Raw genomic sequence first — 21,509 nt, 5'->3', positions numbered from 1 at the left:
TTTATTACTTCAGTTTTGAAAAATAGCAATTAGAAATCCAATTATAGCACCCTAATTTACATACAAATTCAGTCAACTATGAATGTTCCTGGATTATTGTGGTACAAAACATAAGAGGTTCAAAGATAAAACTGTTCAAGTGTTTATTTGTAGCTAAACCTGGAATGAATACTTATTAATTGCTTTGTCACCCTACACTATAATCAGTTTTCACATAACCTCTTCCCACTCTTTTCCTAAATCAAAGGGGAAAAAATCCAAAAATAATTAGATTACTATGTCTGGAAAAATGGTAGCAGAAATCCTTCCCCATCTTATACAGAGGCTTTAATGTCAGAAAGGCAGGTAAGAACCAATGAAGGGAATCTCGGGATTGTGATAACCTGCAACCTCAATAAAAGTCAGCAGCGTGATATAGCTGTCACAAAATGTAAATGCCTTATCTCTACTAAGAAAACCCCAAACAAGGTCAAAAAGAGCTGGACATGAATGAAAAATGACTGAGCAACAACAAATCTTTGAATGTATTAACAGTGAACCTAGTGTCCAGTAGGACGGAGATTTGAATCCCACCATATTCTGCCCTGGTCAGACTCTCATCTGAAGGGTTGTGTTGGGTTACAGATGCCACACTCTAGGAGGAACCCAGACAAACTAGAGCACAACTAGGGTGAGCAGGCTAAAGAGAATCAGAACCATACCTTCTGAGGATCAGTTAAAGAAATGAATGTTTAGCCTGCAGAAGAGAAATCTGAGGAAGGACAGAAAAACTGTCTTCAAAGATGTTGGTATGTGGAAGAGGGATTAGATTTGCTTTGTTTGGCCTCAGAAGGCAGGATAAGGAGCAATGAATGGAAGCTTCACAGAGGCAAATTTCTGGCTTAATGCAAGGAAAAATTTCCTAACAAGCTAAACTTTGTTGTCCGAAAACTTGGTAGTGAGTTTCCAAACACATTAAGGGAAGGTTAGTTTCTTCTTGTTAGGGATCTTATAGTGAGGATATACAGTGATCAATAGTGAGGATAGATGACCTTTCTACTTAACATTCTGTGATCCAGAAAGCTTGAAATATCAAAATGGTAACATCCCACCTCTAAAAAAGTATGGAACTAGAAAAGATTTTTTTCTACCACAAATTTTAAAAAATGCCTTCCATCAAAAGAAAAATGTCATTAATTGGGTTTTGGAAATGTGGGTATTGAGATGAAATAATTAACTAATATAAAATTGTTATTTCAGTTTAAACAGTTCTTTTGTGTCAGTTTTTGTCCTGGAATAAGTACTTGGGGTTTTTTGTTTGGTTTGCTTTGTATATTAAATATTACAAGAGCATGAGTGTATTGTATAAGTCATGGATTTTAGTAAAATTAAATAGTTGGATATTTGGTGATGTTTGATGCTATTGCATACCCAGAATATGGTAGAATAGCTGTTTAATTATCTCAGTTATCCTACACATAGTTAAGAATTAATAAAGAAATCAACCAAAGCCTCCAAATAGTTACTCAGTCAATCAAATATTATTTATTAAGCTGCTTCAATGTGCTGGGCACTGTGCTAAGTGTTGAGGATATAAGGAAAGGCAAATAAAGAACAACAAAAACAGTTCTTGTCCAAGGAGCTCAAAGTGTAATTCAGATAACAACATGCAAACAACTTTATACAAACAAGAAATAGGTGGGAAAAAATGAAGTCAGTTTCAGAAGGAAGACACAAAGATTGAGGAGTATAAAATGCTTCTTAAAGAAGGTAGGATTTTAGCTGAGACTTGGAGGAAGTCTGGGGAGCCAGGAGCCAGAGATGAAAAAGGAAAGAGTTGCAGGTATAGGAAAGAACCAATATAAATGTTTAGTCAGGAGATGGAGTCATGTGTGAGCAACAGTGAGCAGACCATCACACAGAGAATGTGTAGAGATATATGGTGTAAGATGACTAGAAAGGTAGAAAGAAGCCAGTCAAAGGAGATCTCAAAATCGATGTGTGAAAGCTCATGTACTTTATGAGAGTCCCTCCAGACCTCACTCAGTACCTATTAACTCTAACTTTACACACATTCCAATAACATAGCTAACAAAAGAGAGTAAAACACAATTTAGAAGCATCAGGACAATCCAATAGAAATTGGTATAGCAATGGTAGCATGAAGTGACAGGGTAGAGGAGATTTTTTTTAAGGCACTTTAATTTGATTCTTGGAAAGTTCCTTGATTTAATCTATGTGTATAATTTATTTAATGTATTTAATGTATTTCTTCCATTCTTAGAGATCACAAATCCTGTTCCCTGAGATCCTCATTTTATCCTCTTATCCATAAAGGATCCATGTACCATGCTGAAGGCAACTCCTGGTACATAAAAAAATATAAAAACAAAAAAATTCAGTAATCTGGGGCCATCACTACATCAAAGCCCAATAAAATAACTTGTGTTCATACTAATGACCTTCAGTTATCAAGAAAACAGGTAAATCATATTTATTTTCCTTAGCTTAAGCTAAGGATAGGATAGGAAAATAGAGAGCATTTTTAAAACATTTATATCCTTGATAGTTAAGTTTTAGTTCTTGAATTCACATTGTCAGTTACCAGGGTTTATTCTTTTAGAATTTAGAACTGACAGGATTTTACTTTATTAAAATGAGAACTTAGAAAAACTTTTTTTGACCATAACACCCATTTGCTCAAAAATCATTGTTGTTTCTTCATTTGTCTATTTTATAAAACAGAGATTTTTGATTATTATGAGAAATTTCTCTCTCATATTAATAGCCAATTGTTAAAATTAAGGAGAACCCAGTTTTTCTTACCTGTCCTATTTCCTTATTCAACCTCTCAAAGACAGAACTGATGGAAGATAGGATTAATATTCTCCTCTTTTGGGTATTACTATTCCACCCAATTAACTCAGACTTGGTTGGGAGTCTATAGGTTCTTTATCTAGATTGCCCAAGGGGAAAGAGAGGGGATCTATATTTAGGGAGATCCTCTCTGGCCAAAAGTGACTTGATGTCCCTTTCAGGTCCTCATTGGAGTAATCTTATTTCTCTTTATAAAGTGTCATCTTTAGGGACACCCTCTTCCAAGGGCATATTTGCTGTGAGCTTGCTGTCATGAGGGTCTTTAGCATTCAAGAATGTCACTGATCTTTTATTTAAAATGTTAGTATTATTAATAAAATGACTAATTATCCAGAAATTACATCTCTTGGATTTTTTTAAACATCACAAGACATAAAATCTTGCTATTGGAATTAAAGTTCTTCATCCTAACCCAACCCTCTACCCAGCTAATGCATTCTTTTTAGAATTAGATAGAATACCTATGTTATAGAAAGGGATTCTTTCAAATATTAAGGGATAATATCCACCAGCATGCAATATCAGGAAGGATTAATAAGGCACAGTGGATAAAAGTGGAGTCAGTATTGTACCCAGAATCCAGAAAACTTGAGTTCATATCTTACATCTGTCTCTAACTATAAGTGTGACTGTTGACTCAACTTCTAACCCTCATTTTTTTTTCATCTCTAAAATGAAAGAATTTGGCCAGATGGAGTCTAGGGTCCCTTTCTGCTTCAATTCTATAATCTTGTGATTTTTAAAATTATAATTTGTGGAAGAGGCATTGTTACATGTCTGAAGCCAGCAAGACTTGGTTGTGAGTTCTGCTTCTGACACCTCCTGATGGTATGACAATGAGCAAGTTATTTAACATTTCATTGTTGTAGGCCTTTGGTGTTCAAAGCTATAGAATCCAATAATAAGGATTCCTGCAACTGCAGATTGACTTAGAAAACTACATGTTAATAATATCTGTTTTATTGTATTTTTGTTTATTTTGTTAAATATTTCCAAATTACATTTTAATCTGATTTGGGCAGTACTTGGGAGTGTTATAGGCCACACTTTCGACACTTCTGTTCTAGACAAGTTTCTAAGATTGTTGCTTTTCATTCATGTTAGAACATCTCTTTATGACACCCTTTGGGGTTTTCTTGACAGAGATACCAAGAATGGTTTGCAGTTTCGTTTTCTGTTTCATCTTATAGATGAGAAACTGAGGCAAACAGATAAATGTGAAGACGTATTTGAACTCATGAATATGTCTTCAGACTTCAGGCCTCACAGTGTTCATTGCACCATCTAGCTGCCCTCTCTAAGAATATATTTATGTGTTGCAAAAAAAAAAAAGGTGCCCATCAATATTGGCACAGGGTATTCCCTTTTATGAGTGAAATCACAGATTCTGATTCTATATTTATTAAAAGCTAGCATTTTCCTAACTACTTCTAATGGAATGTCCATATAATGAAGTTTGGGGACAGTAATATTATCTGCCAAATTTTACAATGAAATTCCCAGTCATACAACTAAGTTGAAAATTCAGTTTTGTTGTGTTTAGAGGAAAATATAACATACTATTTTCAAAAGTGTGATGCACTAGGTAGCACAGTAGGAAGAATGTTGGACAAGTTTATGAAGACCTGAATTCAAATCTCTGCCTCAGACACTGTAGTTGTATGATCTTGGATTTGTTTCCATCTGCCAAGGGGATATATTAGGGTAACAGAATCTATAGGGTTGTAGTAAGGATCAAATGAGATAAACATGTAAAGCAGTTATAAACTTTAAAGCGCTAATTAAAGTATAGAGAACAATTGTTTCATAGGAGACTGGTGGTATAGATTAAAGCTTCTTAAACTGTAAGTCATGTCCCATATGGAGTTGCATAACTGAATGCGGCAGTCATGAAATCATGATTTATTATCGGTAAATGTTTGATTTTTATACCTATTTTACATATGTGGAGTCATGTAAAAATTTCTCTGACAAAAAAGAGTCATGAGTGGAAAAAAGTTTATGAAGTCCTAGATGATGGGTGCCACAATAATTTATATATTACTTTGAAATGTATCCTGATTTTCATTTGGAAATGGGGTACCTGATTCTCAAGTGGGATGTTTAAAAAATTCAAGACATAATTTCTGGATAATTAGTCACTTTATTAATAATACTAGCATTTTTAATAGGTCAGTGACATCTCAAATGCCAAAGACCCTCATGGCAATGGGCTCACAGCTTATTATATGCCCTTGGAAGAAGGGTCTTCCTGAGAGTAGTAATCAACTCTGGTTAACAATTAGAGAGGTGGATTTTACAAAGAGAAGTGAGCTCACTCCAGTGAGGGGTTGAGAGGGACATTTTGTCATAAGGATAGCCAGAGAGGCTATCCCTAAATCCAGACTCTCCCCACACCCCAGCCTAGAAGAATCTGGACAAAGAATCTTATATCTTCTATGCAAGTCTGAATTAATTGGATGGAGTAGCAATATCCCAAAGAAGGAGACCATCAATCCTATCCTTAAGGGAATGTACAAAAAAATAGAACAAGGAAAAAAAGCTGAGGTCTCCCCAATTTTAATAATTGGCTAGTAACACAAGACAGAAACAATCATTTCATTCATTTTAGCCTTACTGAAAATTTGGCTGAAACACTATAAAAACACTCCAGTACAACCCTCTATACTCAAAATGTTCCTGCTTTCCATTTCATGTGTTCTTATGCCTTGAGACAGCACTCGGCCATGATAAGATAAAGAAACAGAGAAGATAGGGAAGATACCGTTTGTTTGGGTCTATTTACCCCATGGTGATATTCAAAAGGCAACTCCCACATCGCTCCATTTTTCATTTTGTGGTCATCATACTTAGCTCCCATGTGAGAGTAGACATAGTGGAAGGGAAGGTAAACCCCTTTCCTGTACAGATAAAGGAAAACAAATCTCAAAGAATTTAGGTGACTTACCCAAGATCACTCTGCTTAGAAAATAATGGATGTAAGTTTTGTACCCAGGTCCTCTGACTTGAGATCCAATAATCTTTCTACTGGGCCATGCATAAAACAGCTAAGACTAAAATTCTGCATATAATATGCCCTAATAATGGAGAGTATGTACACATGGGAGTTTTCAGAGGAAGAATGAGGATAGCACAACTTTTTATAGCATAAACTAAAATCTTCCCTGAAAGAATGGAAGGTAATGAAGCCTTAGTTTAGCTACACCTTTCACAATTTAAAAATTAGTTATCCTTAGATAATCCTTGGTGGCTAGTCAGCATTTGGTTAAAATAATTAATCTGTTTCACAGAGCTAGTATGCTTGAAAGAATCCCAGATTTTTCATTGTTCTCTAGAAACATTTAGTTACGTCTCCTTAATCTGCCATCCTTGGGGAACAATGTGTTTCATGTAAGGAAAATTTCTAGATGAACCTCACTCCTAAAGTGAGGGAAATGATTTTAATTATTTTTGATGGAATAGTTCTAAAAAAAAAATGCATTTCACTGTCAAACCTAGAATAAACATAAATTTCTTTGTTGACTCCAGGATCATGATTACAGCATCTTGACAGGAGCTATTAAATAACAGAAAACGGTTTGCCTATTCCTTAATGACTACCTTTTTTTTTTTTTTTTTTAATGGTAGCATTTGCCTCTTCTCTTAAGAGTTACCAGTGACAATGAGCCCTCTCCTGGCAATCTTCCTCCCTCCTAAAATTAAATAACCTAGCCTTTTAGAATTGAGTGAGAAATAAGAGTAGAAGTTCTATGAAAAAGATGTATGAAATTTATTCAGGTGAATATGCTTTTGGATCAAATTTTCAACTTCAGTGGAATAAAGAAAATCCAAAAATCTGAGAGAGCATGAAATATCCATGATATAATAGATCACAAATGTCTAATGAATTTAAAAGGCTTTTTTACCCAGATCCATTGCCATGCAATCTTCTAATTTTCTTAAAACTTTCCACTGGCCAACAAGGTCAGAAACAAACTCAGTGAACAGTTTCCATAAAATATATGGCTAATATGACAAACCTTTCAGATTTTCATTTTTTTCCAGGCAAGTGCCAAAGACATGCTGGGACCAAAGACAAGAGTATTTAAGCTGTTTCTTGGGCCTGAATTATGCTCCTACTCCCTCATATGTTCTTATATCCTTTATTGTCTGGCTTAAATACCATCTCCTCATTCTATGTTGCTAACAAATTTCCCCAATACCACAAAATAACACCTTCTTTTACAATCCTTGAATGTAATCTGTTTGTATTCATCACCTGTGTTGAATATCACCCCTCCTTTAAAACTGTAGTCTATTACTAATTTTGTGTAGTAGTGAAAATTTTGCCTGGGATTCACTATTAAGAAGCAATGATGTACAACAGTTATCTTTACTAGTATACGAGGTAAAGGATCTTCCTACTCTGGTGAATGCTACTGGGTGACCAAAGCTCTTTCTTGGCTCCCACTCTCCTCCTTTTCTCTCCTTTCTCAATTTGATTCCGCATGCTGCAACCTCTTCTTGACTTCATATTGTACTAGGGATACTTGATAATCCCACTTCAGTTTAGTTACTGGTGGACTGTTTTCCCAAGAAGGGGAAACAATCTAGATAAGGTACTTTGGGGCACATCAACTAAGCAACATTTTTATATAGACAAATATGTATGAATGAGAAACAAGAGGATAAACAGTAAACAATGGCATAGTCTACTAAGAATATCAGGAAAACTCAAGTCCAGAAAATGTTTGAGGTTCTCAGTTCAAAAAGAACTTAGCAAGCTATGCTAATAGCAATAGGCCTGCTCCTTAAACAGACAAAATAATGAAAAAAGGTACTCAACTTTTTAGCTTTTTCTTTACTGAGGAGCATAATGTTTAGGTTAGGAGGGGAGGAGGGCTACTATTTAACAAGGAATTGAAATCTAGAGATTTCCATAAGAGATATGGTTAATATCACACACACACCTAACTGTCCTCAATGACATCAAGTGACCAAGCTCACACTATTTCTCTGAGTACTGAAAGAATTATGTTGATCATGCCAATAAAATACCATTCATTTCCAAAGGGAGAACTATGGAGACTGAATGCAGATCCAAACATCCTATTTTCACCTTTTTTGGTCACTGTTTGCTTTTTTCTTTTTTGTTCTGATTTTTCTTTTACAACATGACAAATATGGAAATGTTTAAAATGATTGTTCATGTATAATTTATATCAGATTGCTTGCTATCTTGGGGAAGGAGAAGGTAAGGGAGAAAAAGTTCGGAATGCAAAATATTGCAAAAATGAATGTTGAAAATTATACAAGTTATTGGAAAAATAAAATACTATTGAAAATAATTATGTTGATCTGTGAAAAACTGTCATAAGACCAAAAAAAAGGCAAATGATAACCTTAAAAAAAGGAAAATCTGGGCAAGATAGACAAGCCTGATGAACATGCTTGTTTTTTAGTGGGTTGTTTTTTTTTTTTTTTGGCAAGATTCTGGAAAGTCCTATTAAAGGAATGGTGCGTGATCTCTCAGAAGGAAGAGTTCAAGCTAGGATAATATAGCAAAAAGAACACTGTAGTAGAATCAAGCTCCTAATGTGGTTATGCTACATCACCAGAGACCCCACTTCATCTGCAAAAGGGATTGAATTAGATGACCTATGAAACTATCCATCGTTCACCAAGAAAATGTCACAGGCATAGATAGGATAACTAAATTTTATCAAGGCATTTGACAAGTCTCTTATGATTTTGAACAAGATGTGGGGATAAAGGCTGGATAAACAGAAGATTTGGCACTGAACAGAATGCCAAGAACTGTTGATTGGGGTTAACATGGAAGTCCGTGGATTTCAGGGGATCCATAAATTTAGATACAAAAAAATGTCTATTTTTGCTAACCTTTGGTTTCCTTTGTAATCCTACATATTTTATGCATCTAAATAAAAACATGGTGGGAAAAAAAAAAGTCTATAAGGTTCACCAAATTGACAAAGAGGTATTCGACACAAAAAAAGTTTTAACAATCTCTGGGGGGAAAAAAAGATTGGTGGTAACCTGTAGGTCTCTAGCACAACATCAGAGAGTTCTGTTCTATTTTCCAGTCTTTACCAATGACTTGAGAAGAAATGTAGGATAGTAGATAAATGATGAACTTTGGAGTTAAATACCAATCAATTCCTCTCACTTACTGTCATGACTTTATGCAAATTAACTAACCCTCTCTTCCCCACACCTTCATCATTGTGTGTGTGGACTATTATTAGGACCCCCAAATCCCAAAAAATTATAGCAATGGGTGGAATAAAAACTCTTAACCTTTAAGTTTTACAAAAAGTTTTCCTCATGAACACCCTATTAGGGTCACAATCTGAATTAACATTTAGCTATTCTAAATTGATAAGCTTTTTTCATTGTGAGGCTGCCTCACCAATCGATTGTCATTTAATAGAGGACTGATTAAGTTCTAGACTTAGAATGTCTAGATTTGAATACAAATGTTCATGTGAAAATTACTAAGAGGTTCCAATGGATTGTAAGCATATAAAATATGACCGACAGCCTTAAGTGTTCAAAAGATCTTACTTAGGCTGTACACTAGCTGCCTATAGTGAAAGAACAAGGAAGATTATATCCCTAACTGTACTTTGCTCTAGTCAAATCACAGATGAACTATTGTCATAGTTTGGATAAGGGATTATCAAGATAGAACAATGAAAGGGGATTTAAAACCATGCATATGAGGTTCAAGTCAAAAGAATCACAGTACTATTTAGTCTAGAGAACAGACTATTTGGGGAGGAGGGAAGGGGAACCCTGCTGGAGAGCTGCCCTCAAATATTTAAAAGGGCCATCTTATAAGTTTTACAACCATTTTGCTGGGTTTTAGAAGGAACAAATTGGAACAATCAAAAAGCATTTATTAAGCACCTTTGGGGAAGGCACTGTAAATACAAAGACAAAAATGAAACAATCCCTTGCCTCAGGAACTTAACAATCTATTAAGTATGTAAAAGATCAACAGGGTAAGAGGCACATTTTGGCTCAAAATAAGGACACTCCTACTACCAACTTCCTAACTACCAAACTTTGAGCTGTCCATAAATAAAATGGGATACTTTGGAAAATAATGAGCACTAATGCACTGTTGGCGATTTAAGGAATGGTATAATGGCTCTGGGAAACCATTTTTAATTATATATTTTTAAAGCCACTAGATTGTATATACCCTTTGATTTTCCTTCTAGGCAAATGTTTAAAAGAATAAAAGGTACAGGGGAAGATTTATATATGTATATATACACATATATTACATAAAAACATAACAGCATATTGTTTTTTTGTAGCATCAAAGAACTAGAAGAAAAGTTGTTAACCATCAATTGGGGGATGGTTAAACAAATTGTAGTATCTAAGTGTAACAGAATGTTACAGTAACCTAAGAAATAATATGGAGAATTTAGAGAAGTTTGATGAGGCTTATGTGAACTGATGCAGAGCAAAATAAGCAAGACCCAGACTAATATACACAATGGCCACCAAAATGTAAAGAAAAACATTAGAAGGCCTAAGAATCCACATTGACCTCATGACTACTGAGGCCTGAGGGTGTTATATGCCTTCTGCCAGAATGGCATACACATTCTCAGACATGACCAACAGTGTTAACTCACTCTAACTCTACTTATTTGTTACAATCCAAGAATCCAAAGGAGGAATTCTATTGAGGGAGGTGGAGAAAGGCATCAGAGAGAAGTAACCAAGAAATGTAGTGGTGTTTTTTTAAAGAGAGAAGTCTCCCATTTCTAAAGGTGCATCTGAATGGCCTCTGTCACAGACTTTATAGATTGTTTGATTCTAGGTACAGTGGAGATTGTGGTTGGGTTGTTGTTGGGGGGGATGTTGTATGACCTTGGAAAATAGTTAAGTGGGTAGCATTATTTAAGAACTTGTTTGGGGTCAGTAAGACTTGAAAAATTTTAAAGAAGAAAATTTGTTAAAAACTGTTCATTTTGTATCAGCAATTAAATACTTTTTCGTTCTTTATGGATTCCCAGTTTTTTGTTAATGCTATACTCCCCCCACTAGAAGAATGAAGAAGAGAAACTCTTATACAGTCCAGTGCTGACACAACCTAATTATCCAAGATTGGGAGTTGCCAGCTATTCTTCAAATCCAAAATAAAGATGCTAAGAGTAAAAGTACATTTACCCTAAAAACTAAATAAGGGTGGTTTTCAAAAGTACTGAGCCTCAATATATGCCACACTTAGAAGTAAAACTTCCAGGCAATTATTTTCCTTTCTTTCCCATTAGGCTTATTAGACATAAGTTATCACTATCCTAGTACTCAAAACAAGTCTATTTTAATCAACTTTCATTGGGCAGATTACAATTAAACCAGGTTTATGCTTGTACTAACTAGTGTTATTGTTCTAGCTGATAGCATTGATATAGCACCTGAAAGCTTGCAAAGCACTGTGTGTGTATACGCATTTATATACATATAGATGTACACCCACACATATGTATTTTCTCCACTTGTTCTCAGCTGGTACAACAAATATATGAAAGCACTTTGAAACCATTAAGTACTTCTGTGTGTGTTGTGTACATGTACATATATATGTATATAAATAAAATCACAAAAAAAATATAAAAAACAATCTTGTGACAATCCAGTAACAAAAACTTATATTACAAAAGTATCATAAGAAAGGTTCTAATCCTATTGACTGGGAAAGGAATTTCTTAATGTTATAACTTATTTTTTCTGTATAAAAAAAAGAATTCTTAATCGTGTTTTCTGATGTTTTCCCCAGGATTAATAAGATCATTTCTACTCAATCAAAACTAGGTATTGGATTGAATTCTTCCCACTTGCTACAATGTCTTTATATGCCTGCACATTTCAGATCAATGAAAATGCATTTTGAAAAAAATAATATCCATTTTACTAGCTTTTAAAATCTTCACTCTAATTCAAATCGGTATAGAAAATGAGAATTTTAGTTGTAAGGGACTTCATAGATCATTTAGTTCAAATTTATCACCTTACAAAGGAGGCAATTTTGGACCAGAGAAGCTGAGCAATTTGCCTAACATCAAGTGGCTAGTTTTAGTGTCAGGGTCAGAATTAGAATCATAGTCTGACTCTCAAGAGTCTAATAATGCTCTTTCTTCAACATCCTGTTGCTTACACAGTAAACACTTCTTAGACCCAAACAGGGTTTTACCAGGTTAATAAGAATCAAGATTGTCAAGCTCAGAAACAAAAAAAAAGAGTATAAGGCAGATTACACATAAAGGTATAGCCCCCAAACAAACAAAAATCCCCCAACATACACCCTTCAACAGATAAGATTCTTAGAAAACCCATTTTAGAAACACGTGATTAACTGCATTTTCTTAAAATCATATTCATTCAAAGCAAACATATTAGGGAGCACCAATATGAGAAAATCAAGAGGATTAATATAACTATTAAGTTAAAATAATGATGTGTCATCACTGTTGGAAATTGTTTAAATGAAGGCAAATTGTTTAAATGACAGCAAAACTATTTAAAACAACCGTAGGTATACAGATATTAAGAACTACTATATTGCTTTCCAGTTGATTAGAATGATACCCACGCATTCCAGCAGATCACACAGAAATTCAGAGTTGGGGTATTTGTTATTGTTTTTAGTATCAGGAAATACAATACACCTTTAAGAATGCCCCAAAACAATGTGAACCCATACTGCTACACAAGCTTATATTATGTCACTCTAAACTAACGGTAGTATTTTTGGTATACCAACTACTCTGTAGTGCCCAAGTTTATTAAGGAGAACTTTTTAAATTTTAAAACACAGGCGGATTAATAGCTGCTTTTGTGAAAAGGAGTCATTTACAAATGGGTTACTGACAGTGTATCAAAATGCTGCTAAGAAAAATGCAACAGCAAGGTACTCTGATAAGAGTACATTATTCCACATGGAATCCTAAATTAACTTTCCTCTCTAGCTCCTCAAATACGTCTTCATGAGACTAGAGATAAGGTTCACTATACCAGAGGTAAAAGAGTTCACATCAGTTGAAGAGTCTAAAAACTTTTAAAGTGTAGAGAAGAATTAAATGCTAATAAACCTTTGGTGTCTACCCATTAACATTTCCATTTTAAGTGACAATGAGATATGTATAATTTGTGAAAAAAATAAAAGCAACCTGTTCACACCATATTCCCACTGTTCCTAATTCTTTCCATGTGTTATTCTAAGACCACCTGGCTTTAAAACATTTGGTTATTCAGTGCAGAAAAGTAAACCACAGACAAAGTACGACAACTTTTAATACTCCATTAATACTAATGATTAAAAATTATTGCATAGCCTTATGCATTTATCCTAAAACATTTTCTGTAAAGTAAATGAATTATATAAAAGACAAATAATCCCTTAAAATGTGGATGGTCTCTACTACCTCGATCTTCTATCTTTTTTTGTTTTTTCAGTACTTTTGTCCATCGTTTTCTCATTATCTCCTCTGCACTTTGGGCAATACCATTTTCCCTTTGGTTTATAAGTAAGTGAAACACATGAAAAATGAAACCACTCAATTGGACATTGTTCATTGTCACATCCTATCATTTCCCCATAAGACACTTGGTTACATAAGCAGTATGTAGGTTCATTGGGATCTATTGCAAACTCAACAGGTGAAGCTTCTCTTTCCTGTTTGGCTTTTGAACGTTTCTTTTTCTTGGCAGATTTGGATTTCTTTTCTTTAGGTGGTTGATCATCACAGTCTTCAATCCCATTTGCTATGTGGCAGAGATCACGGCTTTCACTGGTGCGCTGTCGGCGAGGTCTTCTTGAAGATCTTTCTGGTTGGTTGGAATCCATCTTTGTCTTATCTGAAGATCTCTCACTTTCTGAAGGATCTTGAAAACATTGTGAATGCAATTCCATTTGCCTTGCCCGGTTCTCTACCAGCTCAAGCATTTGTGTGACAATTTGAATTTTCTCATCACCAAGTTCCTGGCTGTTTATTAATGCTCTCTGAAGATTCTGCTGAAGGCGTTTCTTCTGATGTGGATCATTTTCTTTCTTATATTTTTCACAAGCATCATCAATTTCCTTTAATGCTTCTGTAAAATGTAAAAAAAAAAAAAAATCAGAATGTTGCCCAAAGTTAGAGAATAATTTGTTTTAAGGAGTTGTTGTTTTTTTTTAAGTCACTGGAGTATTTTTGAATAGAAGTCAAAAAACATAATGCCACAAACTCAATTATACTGTTTGTCATATCCAACATAAAAAAAACCACACAAAACCCAGAGAAACTCCTGGAAGCTTCATCTTTTCCACAACCCCCAAAAAAGGAAACTATGATCAATTATTGATTGATACAAAGTTTAAAAACATAGCCCCAGTTCAGTCATATTTAGTGAATATTTGGAATATTGTTTAACATCTTAATTTTTTCATTTAATGGCACCCACATTTTAGTTTCATTTTGGAAATTAAATTCTACAAACTGAGAGATTTCTAAAGTGAAATTTCTATACCAATGATTCCATTACAAACAACAAAACCAAAAAGCAATATGGTAATTCTGTTGTTTTATATATCTAGGCAATGTTTTTTTTTTTTTTTTTTAGCAATTTTATTTGTTGATAAACTTTCCAAACATCTTTAAAAGCACCAACTTAATATGCTGTCTTACAAACATTATCTTAGAAGAGAAATAACACTACGTTTAAAGAGAAAATTAGTGTTGTGTTGTGACTCTCAACCTAAAGCTCTTTCTTCTGTCATGTTATATAGGTCAGAGGTGTCAAAACTCATGGCTTCAGCTGACTCCTGATTGTGGCCTGAATCAGATTAAAATGTAATTGGGTAATATTTAGTAAAATTTAAAAAAATAAAAGAAATAGCCTGTAGAGATTTATTTCTATTGGAGCTTGACACCTGTGGCATAGGCAATCCTTTGTCAGCATCCACTTGAGTAATTCAGTCACCTGGGCTAGCAACAAACCCACATACTACAGAGTGTGGCATCTCACTAGAGAGAAAGCCCTTAGCCAAGACTATTCTATTATTTCAAAAGCTCAAAACATTCCCCTTTATTTAGGTATTCAAATTTCTAGCAATCAGCTAGGCTTCTTCTACAGAAAGGAAAATGACAAATTTCCAAATACAAAGTTTTGAAATGAGCAAAAGCTAAGAGGGAACAGTTAGGAGTAAACAGGACAAACTAATTTCAACTATCCCTTATCTTACCCCCAATGATTTGCAATCTTATAAACATGGTACTACTTAATATGGTATGCCTAATGTAGAATCAATGTTTGGTTCTTAATATTAACCAATGAATAAACAATTTCATAACAGGATAAATATACAGGGAAGGAAAGAAAACAATCATAATAATGCATTGTTGGTGAAGTTGTGAATTGGTTGAGCCCATCTGAAAAACAATCTGGAACTATGCCCCCAATTTACTTACCTACATATATCCTTTAGTCTAGCTCTACTATATTACTAAACCTACAGCCTGAAGAAAGCTATGAAAAAGAAAAAACCCTATACATGTACAAAAATATCTATTGTAGCTCTTTGTAGTGGCAAAAAACTGGAAATTAAGGGGATTCCTGCCTATTAGAGAAAGTGTGAACAAATTATGACATAAGATTGGAATGTTATTGTGTTTGAGAACACAAAAAGAGAAAACAAGTTTCAAAGAAAACTAGGAAAACAATCAACTGATGCACTATGAAATGAGTAGATCTAGGAGAACAATTTAGAGAATAATGTCAACATCATAGGAAAAAAATAACTTTGAAGGACAACAGAAAATTGAACAATGCAATGGTAAACCATAAGTCCAGTGACCTGAATATGCAGAATAAGACCTACACTTTTTGAAGATGGCCAATGTAGGAATTTGTTTTGCTGTACTATGCAAATTTATGATCAAATAAAGTAACATTTATTAAGTGCTTACCTTGTACCAAGCACTGGGTTAAGAGTTCCTGCCCATATGGTTTCACAGCAGGGAAAACACACATTAAAAGAGAAGTTGAGAAAAAAAGGAAAAGGGGAAGGTATCCCCGCCTAGGTCCTTTCTCAAAATAGAAGTTCCTAAAGAAACTCAACAATGGGGGAATAGAAGTTTTAGTAGTAAAGAGAGAAGGCAAATGAAGTCTGGTGGTTTTTATAAATTGTTTAATGGGAAGCGGAATGAGAAAGAGACATAATGTCTATGAAGATAGATAACTTTTAAAAGAAATAGAGAAGTTCAGTTTAACAAATGAAATACTTACAAAATCAATTATCCAAAATTACACACAATAAATTTTCTTCCCAAATGATTACTAATACATTTAATCTATTCTATAAAACAGAACTCATTTATCTTTCAAATACTCCCTCCTTCAAGACTCATTATAATTCAATCTAGCTCTAAAAATACTTAATTCAGTATATGTATTCTTTCTATCAAGGTGTAGTTCAATACAGTGCAGCACATATGAAATCTCAATCACAAACCTAATAAAACATTATTAAGTATTTACCAAGTGCAAAATATTGTAGTACATTGAGATAAACTATTAAGAGTCTGCCCCTGAGGAACAAAACTAATAGATGAAGTATAGATGTTAATATCATTGGGAAATTTGGACAGGATGATAGTATGCACTTAAGGTACAAATTATTGATACCTTAAATTTATCTAGAAATCAACTAATTGTCTGAACAGAAGCTATTACTGTAAATAAATAAATGTGCATTATTCCTCTTGGATCTAGAGACAACTATACTCTCAGCATAATAAATCTGGTCCTATTCTTACATCAGTTACAAAATATCCTGCCCCCAACCTCTAAAGTGGGCTTTAACTTTATGATAGGAAAATATATGCTTTTTTAAAAGTTTCAAGCTTGATCTTAGACAAAACATTCAATAGACAAATCTTAAAAGCCCTAGCCACCTATTTCTCAGTTACCACATGCATATCAAAAAGACCATCACACAGATTAAGATCATAAGAAATAACTTTGAGAATCTTTTTTTTTTAAATGAGAAGCTTTCCAAGTCTAAAATCACAGATCATCCCAAACACAAAAATATCATATAGAAATTAAAATTTAATGAACTTCTTTCTGCAGAATGCTTTACTGTGAGATAGAATACAAGTTTAGTTTAACAATATCCCTACCCATCTGGAACTTAAAGTTTAATGGGGAATTACAGTCATAAATAATTATAAAAGAAATGCAAAGTAAGAAATCTATAACAGGAAGAATTCATTACCCAATTTAAAGATCAGGGTAGGCTCCCTGGAAAGAAGCATATGGGGTTAGGCTTTAAAAAGGGTGAAAATTCAAAAGGTACAGGCTGTTCTAGTCATGGGGAAACCGAGAACAAAGTAATAGGTGAGTACATAACAAATTGAAGAAGGCAAGAAGTCTAAATTGATTGACATGGAGATAATATCACACTTTAAGTTTTACAAAGAACAGTAATATAGCTAACATTTATATAGCACCTTCTATATACCAGGAACTACACTAAGCATTTTTCAATTATCTAGTTTGATCCTCATAACAAGTTTGAGAAGTAGGTATGTTTCCTCATTTTACAAATAAGAAAACTAGCAAAGTTTACTGGCTAGCTTAGGGTCACATAACTAGGAAGTTTCTGGGGCCACATTCAAGTCAGGGCTTCGTGATTTTAGGCATAGCTCTATCCAGAACATCACTAACTACTTCTCACAATAGCCTTGTCAAGTGGGATCCAGGTTCGGATCCCAACTTTGCTAACCTCTGGTCTTGGACAAACCATTTCATCGTCTCTGTAGCTAAATTTTCTCATCTGTCACAAAAAGGTGTTAAGACTAGCTTACTCACAAGGCATCTATTCCATAGTCCCTACGATAAAGTTGCCATTTTACACAAGTGAAAATTGAGGCTGAGTTAAACTGACTTGGTCAGGGTCATGTGACTAAGTCCCAGAGCCAAATTCAACTACGTATCTGACATCAAACTCAGAACTCTTTCCATTATATTGTGCAGAGTATAAGGAAACCTTAAAAGTTGAACAGCACAACCTTGTAAGGAAGCTAGAATTGTTATATTGGGAGATGGAAGAACTCACTGGGGTAAATAGCTCAGAATACTGAGTAGCTAAGAGACAAGTCTAGGGAAACAAAGTCAGTGTATGTTAGAGGGAACCCACCTGAACTCAGAAGATTCAGCAACTGACCTTCCATCCATTATATAACCCCAGGATTCACACACTAGGATAGTAGTGGGACCAAGGGCAAAATTGAGAGAAACCGTGGAGGTGAAAATCAATAGGTCTGATTTGGGGTGGATTGTTTCTTTTTGGTTTTCAGCAGGATGCTAAGATGCCAGTGGAACATTCATTCTCGTGGAGAAGAAGCTGAAGCTTGGTAAAAAGAAGAGTGCCCTGAAGATCAAGAGACCCAAGTTTTAGACCTAATCCTTGCCACTAATTGGCTGTATAATCTAAGACAAGAGACCTGATAGAAGCCTTAATTTTGTGACTTAGAAAATGAAAGCAGTTAAAATTTTTAAGGCTCTTTCTAACTCTTAACATACTTTTTAAGATGTTCTGTGGGCTATTTTGGTATTTAAAGAAAGACTAAGTTGGAAAACAGAAAAAGGCACGAAATGTTATAGTAGATATAATGAATTTATTTTCTTACAGATTAGGAAAATGAAGTTTTGAAGAGATTATGTTATTTATTCAATGCCACTAAGCTAGTAAATTTCTCAAGAATTCTCTAACCCAAATCTGAAATCATCTATATAAAAAGCAGCAGGGGCCACAATAATCAATAAACTCAAGGACAAAAACTCAAGCAATAGCACTATTAATGGAAGTTAGAGAGGTCAAGGAGCCAGTAAAGAAAGTTAGAATCAGGTGATTATGACACTGTTGAGATCAAGGTGGGAGACTACAAAAGGTGTGGTTTATGTTAGATGCTACAAAAAGATCAGAGAGCATAAAGACGTAAAATGACCAGATTGGTTGAGTCACTGATGATCTTTGAAAAGGCAGTTTCAGAAGAGAAGTGAGGACAAAAATCAGGTTGAAAGGGGTCGAAATTTTTTCCTCTCAAAAGATTGGCAGTGAAGGGGGAGAAACTGCTTCTCAAACATGATTAGATGGACTTCAAGGATCAAATAAAAGTTTCTTCCAAATCTCAGGAAGCTGATCATTTTTATAGCTAGAGAGAAATCAATGCTATTTCGAAAAGACCGGAGAGGGTAGGGAATGAAAGGTGCAAGTACAGGATTATGTTGAAATAGAAACAAGGGACCTTTCAATAGTTTTGGTGAGGGCAAAAGGAAGGGAAGTGTCAAGAGGCAGCTGAGGGGCAGAGGCAGCCTTCATAGATCCTTCCCAGTTTACAGCCTCCCCACTCCGCCCAGCACTGTGCTCAACCCAAGTCTCTACTTCCCCGATCCGCGTCACTCCTGTAGTCTGCTTTCCAGGGACTAAGACCCCAGCCCAGGTAGGGACCCCACAAGGTGAGGGGGCGGAGCCCAGAGGATGCGGAAGACAAGGGATGTCTGGCTCCCGGGAGGCTCCAGCAGGCTCGACTCCGGGATCAAAGCCGCGCCCCCCCCTCCGCCGAGGCAGCACCGTGGGCAGTAACGGATGTTTTCCGGGGCAAGCACCAAGGGTGTGCTCACAGCCTCCTGCCGCACACATTTCGACCCTAAATCTTGGGCCTGCCCCGACACCACTTAGGAGCCGGAGACGCCAGAACCTCAGAGGTTCGACTGGCCCGGCCCACCCCGGAAGTGACGCAAGAGCCCCAGGACACACGCGGGGCGCGCGCCAGCTGCGAGAAGCGTCCCCGCCGCTGGTTCCGAGTACGGGGGAATCGCTGTGTAGAAGACCGGGCAAACCTACGCCCCAAGCCCCAGGGGCTGAGTGACCCTAGTCACTCAGACTAAAGAGCGCGTGCCCTCGAGTACCCAGCGTTACTCTTGAAGGCGCCGCCCACTCCAGGGCAGACACCCTTCACCGCCCCACACCCCCCGCTGAGCCCCTCCCTCCTTTTAACTGTTTAGCGGAAGGAGCTGAGCAAAAGCAAAGCAGCCGCCCCCGGACCGGTCCGCCTCCCCCAGGGCTGCGAAAGCAAAGGAGACCCCAAGGCAGAGAGGAAAAGAGAGGGTGGGCCTTCCCTGGGATCCGCCCCCCACTGCCCACTCTCCCACCTCCAGCACGTTCCAATGCATCCGCCTTTAGGAAACAGGGGAAGCTAGGGCCGAGCCGTCCTCCCCCAGCCAGCACACCTCCGGTCCCCGCGGCCGGAGCCAGCCGGCCCGCCTGCAACTCCTCCTCCTCCTCCTCTTCCTTCTCCTCCTCTCTGGGGGCAGAGCCGGAGGAGCGATCTCTAGCTAATAAAATGGCTGATTCCCTGCCAGAAGCAGCCAAAGCTGCAGAGAGCGCCCAGGTTTCCCCCAAAGTGCCCCGAGCCTGGAGGCGCGGGGCTGTCAGCCGGCTAGGCGAGTCGGGAGCGCCTCTCGGCCTGCTTTCCCACTCACCTTGGTACTTGGTGTCTATCTCTCGCAGTACGGACACGTTCCGCTGCATGTCCAGGGGCAAAGACTCCACACACTCGAGGTAGTCCTGCACGTAGCAGGAGAGTAGCCGGCCCCGCTCCCCGGCCAGAAGCCCGGCCGCCGGGTACAGCTGCTGCTGCTGCTGCTGCTGCTGCTGCTGTTGCTGCCCTAACATCCTGCTGCTGCTGCCGCCGCCGCCGCCGCCTCCTCCGCATCCAGCGACCACACATGCACCGCCGCGGCCGCCCGGGCCGCCTGGGAGGCAGAACCCGCCGCCCCTCACAGGGGCGCAGCCGACTGACTCCCTCCGCCCCCTGCCCTCTGGGGGGACCCTCACATACCCCACCGCGGGCACACGTCCGAGGGCGGAGCGAGATCAGCTGCCCTCCTCAGCGACCAGACACTGGGGATCCCCGGCCGTGCCGCCGCCGGGGACGCGGCGCTCGGGCGTCCCGGACGGCTGCCGGGGCTCCGCGTCCCCCTCGCGCTCACAATCTGCTCCCGGTTCCCTTCGCTACTTGACTTCCACTGACCGTCTCCCCTCTCGTCCCCCACTTTTCCTAAGTACCCAATGTGAGAGTGTCGGGGTGTGAGTGTGTATGTGTATGTATGTGTGTGTAGCCCTCTCTCTCTCCCTTTGGCCCCCCCCTCCCCTCCGACTGCAGATGCGTCTGCGCTTGCGCAGAGCTCAGCCCTTATAAGGCTCGGTCCCCGCCCCTCCCGCCGGACAGAAGGGTTCGCATTCTCCCGCCTTCCTCCGGCTGCCCCGGTGATTGGTCAGTCATCTCGTGGCTGGGGGAGGTTAGAGTACGAGGGAAGGAGGAAGAGGAGGAGGGGAAGACAAACGGCAGGCTCTGCCCCGCCCCCTCTTAAAGGAGAAGCGCTGTCACCCCGCCCCTTTGCTCAGTCTAGGGTGGCGAGCCGGCTAGCTTGTGGAGGCGGTATCCTCCCGCCTCGCTCCCTTTTGCCCCCCTCCCGAGTAGTCCGGAGCCCGGCCGGACTCCAGCTGCACCCTGCTGACGAACGACCTCCCCGCCGGGAGATCCAGAGCGGCGCTGCCCAGGCGTAAAATGGAGCAGTTGGCG

At 37.8% G+C, this 21,509-nt stretch overlaps 1 protein-coding gene across 4 annotated transcripts; it reads right to left on the bottom strand.

Annotated features, from left to right (window-relative positions):
* Window positions 1-8,301: 8,301 nt before the first annotated feature.
* Window positions 8,302-21,053, bottom strand: ING2 (inhibitor of growth family member 2). 4 transcript variants are annotated; one of them, XM_051967663.1, is made up of 2 exons: window positions 20,407-21,053; window positions 8,302-13,968 (listed from the first exon to the last, which is right to left on the bottom strand). In XM_051967663.1, exons 1-2 carry the CDS (start codon window positions 20,597-20,599, stop codon window positions 13,298-13,300), a joined length of 864 nt encoding a protein of 287 aa, XP_051823623.1. In that variant the 5' UTR covers window positions 20,600-21,053; the 3' UTR covers window positions 8,302-13,297. The 4 variants fall into 4 exon arrangements, with proteins under 4 accessions (XP_051823623.1, XP_051823626.1, XP_051823625.1 ...); XM_051967666.1 differs by lacking the exon at window positions 20,407-21,053 and adding an exon at window positions 20,077-20,181; XM_051967665.1 differs by lacking the exon at window positions 20,407-21,053 and adding an exon at window positions 18,059-18,378.
* Between the last annotated feature and the right edge of the window lie 456 nt (window positions 21,054-21,509).

Source organism: Antechinus flavipes, chromosome 6 (assembly GCF_016432865.1).
Source record: "Antechinus flavipes isolate AdamAnt ecotype Samford, QLD, Australia chromosome 6, AdamAnt_v2, whole genome shotgun sequence".
Taxonomy (NCBI): Eukaryota; Metazoa; Chordata; class Mammalia; order Dasyuromorphia; family Dasyuridae; genus Antechinus; species Antechinus flavipes.
The sequence above is the reverse complement of the archived record's forward strand: the minus strand, read 5'-3'. Positions and strand labels throughout refer to the sequence as shown.

Coding starts and splice junctions, on each gene's coding strand:
- ING2 (XM_051967663.1), bottom strand. CDS start 20,599: ATGTTAGGGCAGCAACAGCAGCAGCAGCAGCAGCAGCAGCAGCAGCTG. Junction 13,969..20,406: donor GATAGACACCAAGTACCAAG/GTGAGTGGGAAA, acceptor TACATTTTACAG/AAGCATTAAAGGAAATTGAT.